The sequence below is a fragment of the Malaya genurostris genome, chromosome 2, assembly GCF_030247185.1.
Source record: "Malaya genurostris strain Urasoe2022 chromosome 2, Malgen_1.1, whole genome shotgun sequence".
Taxonomy (NCBI): Eukaryota; Metazoa; Arthropoda; class Insecta; order Diptera; family Culicidae; genus Malaya; species Malaya genurostris.
The window spans coordinates 207,836,697-207,848,645 of record NC_080571.1 but is presented as its reverse complement, the minus strand read 5'-3'; the positions used below and the strand labels follow the sequence as shown (position 1 = coordinate 207,848,645).

The 11,949-nt window shown below is 39.7% G+C and overlaps 1 protein-coding gene across 1 annotated transcript; it reads right to left on the bottom strand.

Annotated features, from left to right (window-relative positions):
- Window positions 1–2,120: 2,120 nt before the first annotated feature.
- On the bottom strand, window positions 2,121–11,315 carry LOC131429105 (uncharacterized). The gene is made up of 2 exons (XM_058593154.1): window positions 11,052–11,315; window positions 2,121–6,605 (listed from the first exon to the last, which is right to left on the bottom strand). The coding sequence occupies exons 1-2, from the start codon at window positions 11,313–11,315 to the stop codon at window positions 2,121–2,123; spliced, it is 4,749 nt and encodes a 1,582-aa protein (XP_058449137.1).
- Window positions 11,316–11,949: the final 634 nt, after the last annotated feature.

Below are 11,949 nucleotides of genomic sequence, written 5' to 3'. Positions count from 1 at the left end.
CGACTCAGAAACCACTCATTTCGAAATTGGCTGTTGTTGTTATCGTGTTGATTATGGTGCGATCGAAGAATCTCCAAGCGAAATACAAAACTTGTTACCGCAAGCGGAAGAAGCAGGAGACTCGAACAGAACACATATCAGTATCGCACCCACGGACAACAGGTCAGCCTGGAAATAGTTGACGGAATTCAGCGGTATCAATCGGAAGTCAATGGTATCCATAGGATTTTGAACTCAACTCGTCACTCTCTCCATCACGAACGCCTTCATAAAAGGTTCTTTTCAGAATCACCAATATTTTATCATAAAGAACTATACTGGTTATTTCGTAATATTCGTGTGTCAGAATGTTTAATGTAACTAATATGTACTGTAGTTTAGGTGTATCGTTTCAGATTCTAGTAGTGTAAAAGGGCAAAACTTGCACAATTCATACAATCGATCAACTAATTGATATTCGGAAGTATAAAGAAAGAGTGTCAGTTTTATTCGCATTCGCGACATCCAGTTATGTCTCTGACATTACACACCTGTACTTTTATTTTCCCAAATCATGACTCGTTTTGCTCATTTCTAGAATCGAAATTTTGCCCGTGTATCAATGATATTTTCAGTCATAACTTTATAATTGCATTGCATGATTCTCATGGACGTCTCAAGCAAGGTTTTTACTTTGTATATTTTATGTTTCTCGCCAGTAATTTTTTTAACAAGAACGTAATTTTTATTTTCACTCACTCAGCATTAGATTTGACGCATTTACATAACAAAATTTTGAAATTGATACAAGAAATATTTTTCATCAGGAATTCAAGGTAGAGTGTTTATTTTTGGGTTGCACATTCATTCCATGTTTTTGCAAGACTGAAAGTTTATGCAGAAGAAATTCCCGAGTAAGTACACGGGCAAAATTCCGATTCTAGAAATGAGCAAAACGAGTCATGATTTGGGGAAAATAGTGTATTTTCATGGTGTTGGCAAATGTGACAGGATTCGTTCGGATCCGTAGAGCGAAACTCAGGTTTAGGTTAGAATTTGCTTTTAGCTGTAATTTTGCTTGATATTAGAGTTCACATAATATTAATTCAATGGTTTAAACACTTACATTTCTAGTCCTTAATTTTAATCTGTCTGTCATCTGTCCAACAATATGAATATGAATTTTATATTACTTTTATCTGACCTAGCATAAGAAAGGTAGCAGTTAGCCTACAACTTCGTGTCTGGCATATACCGATGCTGATCAAATACTGATCATATCATCTAAATAGGTAAGATCACCGAGTGCTAGTTGATTGTGTTCACAGAAAGAAAAGATGAAACTTACACGACATGTAAACCGATAGTACTATGAAATAGACATCAGTTGAAACGAAAATTTGATTTAAAACCATAATTGATGTAAAATTACATTAAATTTCATTTAGTTTTGTATTGAACAAGACTGTATATTCACAAACCGCTTCGTTTTGTAATGTAAATTTCCATTCAATTGCCTGCTCCAAATATGTGCATGAAAATAAATGTAAATTCACAAAATATTTTTATCTGTGTTTGTTATCTCGCTTTCAATCACTGGGTGATCGGTGTCATGCGAACTGTCGTCCTGAACATCCCCCGACCCGTATTGCTTGGAGTTTTCTGCAACCATATCAATAACGTCAAGGACCGCCAGTTTCGCCACCGGGCGCCGTAGAATGGATGCTGCTGTTTTCACTTCTGCACTGCGAACTCTACCGTCACGTCCCGGAAAAGTTCGAAGAACTCTTCCTCTTAACCAACCGTTTCGTTGATGCTCCTCAACAATCAAGACCAAGTCACCTGCCTCCAGAGGTTTGGTTTCGTCGAACCATTTTGTTCGTTTGGTTATCGTAGGCAGGTATTCTTTTATCCACCGACCCCAAAATTGATCCAAAAGATTTTGATACAGATTCCAGCTAGATTTACTGGAGCATCGATTTGTCGCCAGTTCAACCGCTGGTTGATTAACACCACTTGTACTAAGCATTAGAAAGCAATTCGGAGTCAATGCTGCTTGATTTTCGGTAGTAATGGGCATGTAAGTCAAGGGTCTTGAATTGACTATTGACTCCGCCTCATTCAGAAACGTTACAAAGGTCTCATCGTTTGGCTTGCGTATAGTTGATAAAGAAGCTAACGCACATTTTACAGACCGAACCATACGTTCCCAAGCCCCCCCCCATGTGTGGTGTAGATGGAGGATTGAAACGCCAATGTGTTATCGCATTTGTGAATGAAGCAGCCAAATTCTGATTGATTTCTCGATACTCTTGCAACAACTCGCGACTTGCTGCCAGGAAATTTGTACCTTGATCGCTATATATTTCTATCGGTGCTCCCCTCCGTGCCACGAACCGCCGTATTGCCATTTTGCAGGACTCGGTGGACAAACTGGATACAGGTTCTAAATGTATCGCTCGAATCGTCAGGCACGTGAAAAGTGCTACCCAACGTTTCACCTCACTGCGACCTTGTCTGATTAGAAGTGGACCAAAGTAATCCAGTCCCGTATAGCTGAAAGCTCGAACATACGGTGTAGATCTCGCTAAAGGAAGTGGGGCCATTCTCGGAATTTTAGGTTTTGCCTTGTAAACTTTACACCACATGCAATGCTTTTGAACTACTTTAAAGGTCATTCGTAACTTCGATACGTGATATCTTTGTTTCATCTCATTGACCGCCGTTTCGTTGTTGTAGTGTTTGTATTTTCGATGATAAAAATCGACGACAAGGCGTGTTCCGTAATGATCTCTCGGGAGAATGATCGGAAATCGGAGATTATATGGTAAATGCTCGGCATTTGCCACCCTAGACTCCATACGCAAAACACCGTCATCGTCCAAGAACGGCGAGACCTTGTAAAGCTTACTATCAGAGCCTAGTCCTACGCGCTCATTTTGCGAGACCTTCTGATCTTCATTTATGGTGAGAATTTCGTCAGCATACTCTTCAAATTGCATTTGTTTCCAAACTGTTATCTCTGCAGTCAATATTTCTTCTCGGTTCAGCCACATAGTATTGTAGATTGCTTTACCACGTACCTTACGCTGCAGAATATCAATGAATCTGTGCCCGTAAGCGACTGCATTGATCAATCTTTCCCATTTTGAAAATCTTCCGAAAATTACTAGTTGCAGTAAAGGTTTTCCGCGATGTATGTGAACTGCACGTAGCTCTTCAGCAGTTTCAGCCCATGATGTAGTCTGTTCCGGCAAACTTCCAGAAGGGCAATTCAGGATCTCTGGAGATTTAAACCATCGACTGCTGCCATCGATTTTGGGCCCTTTCCCCCATTTTGTGGCTTCATCAGCGACATTCATTTTGGAAGGTGTCCAACGCCACTCGTCAATTGAAGTAATATCCAAGATTTCAGAAACCCGAAACGCAACATACTGTTTGTATTTTCGCACATCGGATCGAAGCCAGGAGAGTACCGTACGGGAGTCAGTCCACATAACTCGGTTTGTTATTTTAAGAGTATGATTTTCAGCAATAGACTTCGCCAGTCGTGCTCCTATGACCGCTGCTTGCAGTTCCAGTTTAGGAATGGACAGTGGCTTCAATGGGGCTACTTTCGTCTTAGCTGCGACTAGGGAACACCGAACTTCTCCGCGATCGATCATTCTGAAGTAGGAAACACATGCATACGCATCTTCACTGGCATCTACAAACGTATGAAGTTCGATGCTGTTATAGCTTTCTGGATCATATTTAGGGAAATAGCATCGGGAAATACGGACCTCTTTCAGTTGATGCAGAAGATTGGTCCAACGCTGCCACTGAGGAACTAAAACATCCGGAATGCAATCATCCCAGGAAATGCCAGATCGCCAAATATTTTGAACGAGTATTTTTCCATGAATCACAAAGGGCGCAACTAATCCTAGGGGATCAAAAATACTCATGACGACCCGTAAAACCTGTCGTTTCGTAGGAATAACACTTCCGTCGAGCAATAGCTCAATCTCTTGTTTGAAAACTCCGTCGAACACAAAAACATCGTCTTCTGGTATCCAGATCATTCCCAGCACACGTTCATAATCTTGTATTTTGTCAAATTTGAAAGATTTAATTTGTTCCGGTTTGCTGTCACCGATCCTTGATACAACGTCGCTGGAATTCGACAACCAATTTCGTATATAAAAGCCAGCCTTGGAGTGGACAAATTTAACCTGATTGGCCAATTTTACAGCCTCGTCAACGGTATCCACGCTATCTAGATAATCATCTACATAATGGTTGTGAATGATAGCGTTTGCTGCTTGAGGAAATTGTTCGGCGTGCTCCTCTGCATTCTTGTTTTTAACAAATTGAGCTGCGCATGGCGAGCAAGTAGCACCGAAAGTCGCTACATCCATGACGAATACCTCTGATGGATGTTTCGGATCATCTCTCCACAAAAACCGCTGCGCTTGTCGGTCTTCCGGCCTTATCTGCACCTGGTGGAACATTTCTTTAATGTCCGCGCTTAATGCCACCTGTCGTTGCCTATATCTGTACAACACTGATGGAAGAGAAGTGAGCAGATCCGGACCTGGAAGCAGCATTGAGTTAAAAGATTGATTTCCAACTTTTGCTGCGGCATCCCAAACCAGCCGCACCTTCCCTAGCTTACGAGGATTTACGACTACACTTAGAGGTAAATACCATACTCTCTTAGGATCAGCGGATTGTAGTTCGTCATTAGTCGCTTTATGAGCATAGCCCTTGCGTTGGTAATCATTGATAAGTGACTTTATTTTCTTGTATAGCTCTGGATTTGCTGATAATCTACGTTCCAAGCAACTAAGTCTGCGCTCTGCCATGGGTCTACTGTCATTGAACTCAACGTAATCATGCTTCCATAACAACCCTGTCTGAAAACGGCCGGATGCGGTACGTATTGTCGTTTGGATTAATATTTGCCTAGCACGTTTATCTTCTTCGCCTTCTAAAATTGGAGCAATTGATACACCAACGCTCTCTACAGAAAAAAATCGTTTCACTAAATCATGGAGCTCTTGATCTGGTGTTCGAGCACAGACATGCAACTGCCGGTGTGCATCAGGAGTAACTTCTGAAAATTTTCCATATATTGTCCAGCCAAGCCTGGTTTTGGCCGCAATCGGTTCATGTTCATTACCTTCTCGAAGTTTGAGAACGGCTTTCAAGTAGGAGTTGTCCAAACCAATGAGAATGCTAGGCGACACTTTCGCATAGCTACTGATCGGCAATCCTTGAAGATGACGGTACTTCCTGGATAGGTTTTCAACCGCTAGTGTTTGTACTGGTAAATTGAGGTTGCTTACAGTGTGTACTTCCTTCATTTCGTACCGCTTTTGGGCTTTTATTCCGGTGATGCTCAAACTCACTAGTCGTGAATTATTTTCGATACGCTCTATATTACTGGTCCATTGAAGACAAAGTGGATGCACGTCACCTGCCAATCCTAAATCTTCAGCGATTCTTGAATCCATTAAGGTCGTTGATGAACCATCATCTAGAAAGGCGTAGGTGTTGATAAATTTATTTTTCCCATATAGGGTAACCGGAACTATCTTAAAAAGCACAGCGGGCTCTATTTGTCGATGAATCGCTATTGTGTTGTTTGTTCTCGGAGTAAAGCTGATTTCCAATGCTGATTCTGGTCGTCCAGGGTGCAATAACCAATGATGACGTTCCTCACAACCGTTACAGCCGCAAACCGATGCTTTACAAGGAAATTTCCCATGAAACATCAAACACCGTCGACATAAATGGTGTTCTTGTACCACTTTCCAACGATCAGACAAGGTCATGCCTCGAAAAAGTTCACACTCTTTTGTTTTATGTCCCATTTCTTCACAAATCGGGCACGGCTTCACGACTCGTTTGACCGCCACATTATTTGATTCACGTTTAACCTCTCCTTTTCTTGCGTCTTCTATGGCATGCATGTTAACAAACATCCTCTCTTTGTGTTGCCTTTTATCCGTCTTTGCTACTTGCGAGCTGTCCACCACGTGCGTAAATGTAACATCGCTAGCGGCTGACACTATATTTGCCATATAATTTCCGAATGTGGCGAGATCAACTACAGGAAAATTACGCTTATAAATTGCCCAATCAAGTTTCAGATTAGCTGGAAGTTTTTCAATTAGCTCTTGTAGTAGAGATGAGTTCGCAAGATGTGCTAACTGTCCCGCGGCTTGTAAATGTGCACTAAAATTCTGGCACGCTAGACCAAAGCTAATCAAAGTTTCCAGTTTCTCCGGTCTTGGAGAAGGCATACCACGAATTCTGCATAATAGAGAATTTATTATCAACTCTGGTTTACCATATATTGTCTTCAAGGTATCAATCACGATAGGAACAGATGAGGGGGTCAGCAAGTAACTTCTAACGGCCTCCATAGCATTTCCTCGCAGACATCGTTGAAGACGCATCATGTTCTCTCCATCGGAAAATCCACACATTTCTGTAGAACTTTGGAAGCTACTCATGAAAAGAGGCCAATCAACCGGATCGCCCGAAAAGGTTGGAAGTTCTTTGGGAACAACGTGTCGCGCTGCTAGCTGCTGACTACTTGGGCCGCCTAACGGTTGAGACCAGGCTTCCCAGCAGTACTGCTTTTCAATGACATCCGCCACGAGATAGCATGAACTGTCGGAGCGCAAAGTCGAAAGCCCAGTCTACAATATGTGTGAAGCATACGCCGAACTGTAATGGCAACAGCGCTCGCATGCCTAAATGAATGCTGTCACTGAGACAGTTTGTACTCGCCAGATTGATGAGAGTATTCTATCCGGAGAGTAGTCAAACCGAACGGGCTGTTTGTATCCTGTTTCTTTCTGTTCGCTCATTCGCATAAAATGTTACGGAGACAGCCTTTGAAAATCGAAGACATCCTTTGATTTTAAGGGCATTACTGTTACGAAGGGCTGTCGCAAGCCGGCTGTCTCATCAATGTCTCTTGAAGCAATAAACCGGCTGTTTCTGGAGACGAGCCGTGGGTCATAGTGCGCTCGCACTATTTCGGCTGCCTCAATGAAATGGTACTAGTACATACGATTGCGTTGTTGGGATTACCTTTGCAGGAAACTTTAGTAACGTTTCATTACAATACCATTGTGAAATAAAGAAATTGTTTTAGATTTATTTATACTGTCGGCGAAGGCAATGAATTTTAATAACTAACGAATATTAAAAGATAAACACTGAGTTTTGTGTAACGGCTCATATATATGAATTTCTAAAGTATTGATCCTTACTGCTTCCTTCTTATTCCTAAAGAAACAGATACACTTCCATTCATTAACAATACTCCGAAAATGTCTTATGCACCCTTATTCTGAATAATGACGTTTGATTTTTGGATCGAATCGTAGCTACTTTTCACAACTAATTAATTATGTAGTGTATTTAACGTTACTCCACCAATAGTCGGCACACTTTGGTACCCGTGCCTCACCGATTTCGTTGAAACTATAGAATATGATACTCTGAACCCAAATAAGATGTTTGGTGCACTTTGAATAGTTTTCGACCATAAAATTGAATGGGCAACTTTTATGTTTATATGTGAACATGTGCTTTCAGATTTTCGCTAAAAGTGTTTTAAAAAGAAAAATATAATGAAACCATTATTTTTCCCAAAAGCATCAAATTTTTTGGTTTACCCCAAACTTTGTTACAAATTTAGTATTCTCAATTGTTCTTTTCCACATAGGAATCAATCAACTAATAGCTTAAATTTATTTAAAATAGCTTAAATTTAGTTGTTCATTTAACATTCACATAGGTTTTGCCAGCAGTTGAAGGAATGAGAATATAAAAAACGTTGAGTTCTTAATTTGTTACTACCTTTGAGAACAGATCTTCAATAAACCTCTTTTGTTTTCATAAATATCACAAAACTAGAAAAATAAGTTTATAAGTTTTTTTATGGAATTCAGTGCCTAATCATATAGCTTCATTGCGGCTTAAATTGACTTTCCCTTTGCTCTCATTGCAAGTTTCTAAGTACTCCCCGGACCTTGTAATTGAGCTCTTTTTCGTTGAGGTGGTAGATCTTTTAGTACCATCTACACAAATACAGGGTCCGCAACCATGAAGTTGATTGGGGGAGCTCTCAGATAAAAAGTAGTTCAACAGATGGTTGTTTATGTGAAGAAAAGTTAAGAAGAAATTTTCATCGCAAATCATTTAATCATCGCAAATCATTTAATTAAAAGCCTTCCATTTAGTTTCATCCATATTCGACTTCTTGTTTCGAAATTAAGGGATGATCAGTACCAAAACTGGGAATTTAAAAATTTAATTTTTGAATTTTAAATAAATGAAAGACAAATTCGTGTCATATACAGCTCTTAAATTCTGTTTCTCCTAGGATAACTAAAACAATGAGTTTCTTAGGGTCGGAAATGACTGCTACAATATTATTATTATTATTATTATTATTATTATCATTATTATTATTATTATTATTATTATTATTATTATTATTATTATTATTATTATTATTATTATTATTATTTTCATTATATCTTTTATTTATTCCCGGTTTCAAACTTAATTGTTCACCGGGGATTTACACCTACATTTTTCAGAACATAATTTCTTTTTAGAAAGAAAACTGTTAAATATGTGCAAAGAACTCGGCTCTCAGAAAGTTTGACTATTTTGTTACAATATTTATTGATTCCTGATTGATTTTTTTAAATGCAGACACAAGCTACTAAGGCAATTAGATTTTAGAAAATTTTCGACATTATTAGACTTTTAACTGCGGAAGTCGGATCCGAATTAAATTCAATAGTTCGCTTTGCTATTCACGAATAACTTTCCTTTTCCGTGAGGGCGTGAGAGTCGACTCAAACAGAAAACGAAAAATGTGTACGAGAATTGTAGCGAGCGCATATAAACTGGATGTGCTGTTTGAAATTTCAATGCACCGCATCTTCTTCTGCGTGCGGCTCGTGATTGCAACATCTACATTTCCAAAATTGGATTGAGCGTAAAAGCACATAAAGGAAATGATTGAGATACTTCTAGAAGTTTACATGAAATTGTCCTTTTAACTGTAGATATAAATTTGGGCCTCAGTTACTTTTATAGCAAGTTTTGTGGTAAACAACGACATTAAGTTAAAGAATTCAAAATATACTGACACAAGCTTCTACTTGATGAAAGATACGCTTTAACCGAGTTTTAAATTTTACAATGTAAAGTGACAGTTTCAACGTGTGTAAAAGTCGCGAACTTCTGGTAGCTATGACCAAAATAATGTAATAGTTAATATGCTGTTTCTGGAAATAAGATAATTCTATGCATAACAGGAAGAAAATGATTCAGCAGATTATCAGCACAACCCTATATCATATAAGTAACCGTACTATATCCGATTTTTTTTTTTGGAATATATTCCAGGGTAATAGAAACACCATACTATTCATATATAGAAGAGAACTTGATATGTATGGAAAGCTTGAGACCACATTACTCAAGAAAGACATTATTACATAACTTGGGGAATTAAAACTTTTTTTCTAAATAAAACAAAATAAACATTCGAATCTGTTACGGGCAACCATGCTGCATTCCACGCTTGGAAACATATTTTTTGGAAGAACCGGAATTTTTCATTCAGTTTTTGCATTCAAAGCTTTGTTGTACGGTACCTGAAAATAAGATGTTTCTGGATGATTTTTGCCTTGCAAATTCCGACTCCAAATTTTTCACTCAAGGTTTTTATTCGATTGGTGGTTCAACGTATAACGAACTTAACGAGCCAGGTTTTGTATGTTTCATTCCTGACTTGAAAGAATTCTTAGTGTCCGTAGTATTGCAGCACTGGCCATGCAAAAATCCCGTAGACTTACAAGTCGACTGCAAAGCTAACGCTAACGAGTATCGAATACGGAATCTTTGATTTGAACATATCTTTCGCTACGAACATTTATTTACCGTTAACATATAAATCTAAAATCTGATTCAATTGGCTTTTACACTCTTATATAAGGAACGATTGCGCCTTTACTATCCTGAAGGAAGAGATAAAGAGGATGAAAATAATGCTCCACGCACATCAGTACGCGCATACACTATGAATGTTACAGCCCACAAACCGACCGCAAACTGCCTGAAAGGAGCACGCCGAACTGACTCAGCTATTAAAAAACATTGCTCTTTAATTAATCGATCTATCAATTCATAGAAGATCGACCAAAATATAAAAATTAACTTTCATTAAAACCAAAGTCCGTTCTTCAATCCGTTTCGTATTAGGAGTTTCGTATATTATTAATTATCAATTATATTGTTATCAATGCCCTACCAACGGTGATTGCTATGCGCAATGATCAACCGCTGCGCAAAGCAATCACCAAAGGCAAAACTAAAACCCACATGCTTGCCTCGAATCTTCATAGCAAACCAAGAGCAACAAATTTGAACCGCACCGGTTACTGTCGCAGACCTGGTCAAGGGAGAGTAATATTTTGCTCTCGACAGAAACAACGCAGTGACTGATACCCGAAGCTTACTGTCGCAACAGCGAGAACTTCATGCTTCTTCGGCTGTCGTGGACCATGACAAAATGTCTTAAGATGGAATGAACTGTCGAACGAAGTGAATGACGGCAACGTTGGCTGTACAGAACTATTTGTCTAAGGGCTGTCGTGATGAAACCTATCACAAGGCTGTCATGGAAAGAGTAGCATGACATCCTCAATAATAATGTCGCGCGGCGGTACATTTGGGAAGCCTGGTTGAGACTGTACTGCCGTCGATGAATGCGCAATGGGAGAAACAACTGGCGATAAACAACTGGACACCGTTTGCACGGAGGGAGGGAGTAAACTCATTTGAGTCCGAGGGGTACTTATGTTTGAGGGCTGGAATACCGATGAATGGTTCATTGGGAGTGAACTGAGTCTGTATGGTTCGGTTAAGGGCTCAAGTTCTATGATTGATGAGATCTGGTGTGAAGTTCGAGGAGTCGTATGAATGAACGACGTACTCGTTTGATTTATTGGAATCATTGTCTTTGAATTCATACATGCCTGACTTACCGAATCTGAAACAAATACGAACTGCTTTGTCGACGGATAACCGAGACGGGGAACATCGTTATTTACTGTGCCAGCTTGCTTGGCGGGTAAAATATCCGGTCTGGTCTCGACTTCTACCCGTTCACCTGCAGTAACGATACACTGGTATTGTGTAGACGAAGGCTGCTGCTGATGGCATTGGGAATTCCGCCTCAATTGTATCTGCATATCTTGAGCATTTGCCGGTTGAGGCGAAAGTCGAAGGCGCCGCTGAAGATTTTCCATTCTTTGCTGGAGCTCCAACAGTTCGTATGTTAAATCGCTTGGACAACGCCGGTTTCGCTTCTGAGACAGTGGGACTTTTTGTTTTACTTTCAGCATTCTCGTGGGTTGATACTGGTTTCTCGATGTTAGAATATGACCTTGCATGGCTAACAACAATGTGTGGTGCTGGGAAGGAACTTTTTGGAATCGTTCCTGTTAGTGACTGAAGGCCGGTGGGGTTTCGTGTATTCCCGATACCAACTCTTGTTGTCGGAACTGATTGGCTCTGCAGCCATTCCGCTATCCTCCGTGTACCACAACTTGTTCGGTGACTTTTCACACTACCACGTTCTTCCGGATCATCGAGTTGAGCGAACAATAGCTTATACTTCTTCCCGAGATACTCCTGCTCTAATCGCAAAGCTTTGTCACGTAAAACTTTTGTCGTGAATACGACTTACTTTATTATGGGGCGCCTTTTTAAAATTTACCCTCTGAGAGAGTGATAAGTTTTTGATCGTGAATATCTCCTGTTGTATCTAATGAATCAACATAATTCTTGCTACATGCCATCGGAAATATGATCACAATTTTATGATAAAATTTTCAGTTGTGTGACATATTCTCGAATAGTTCAAAATTAAACTTTTCTGAA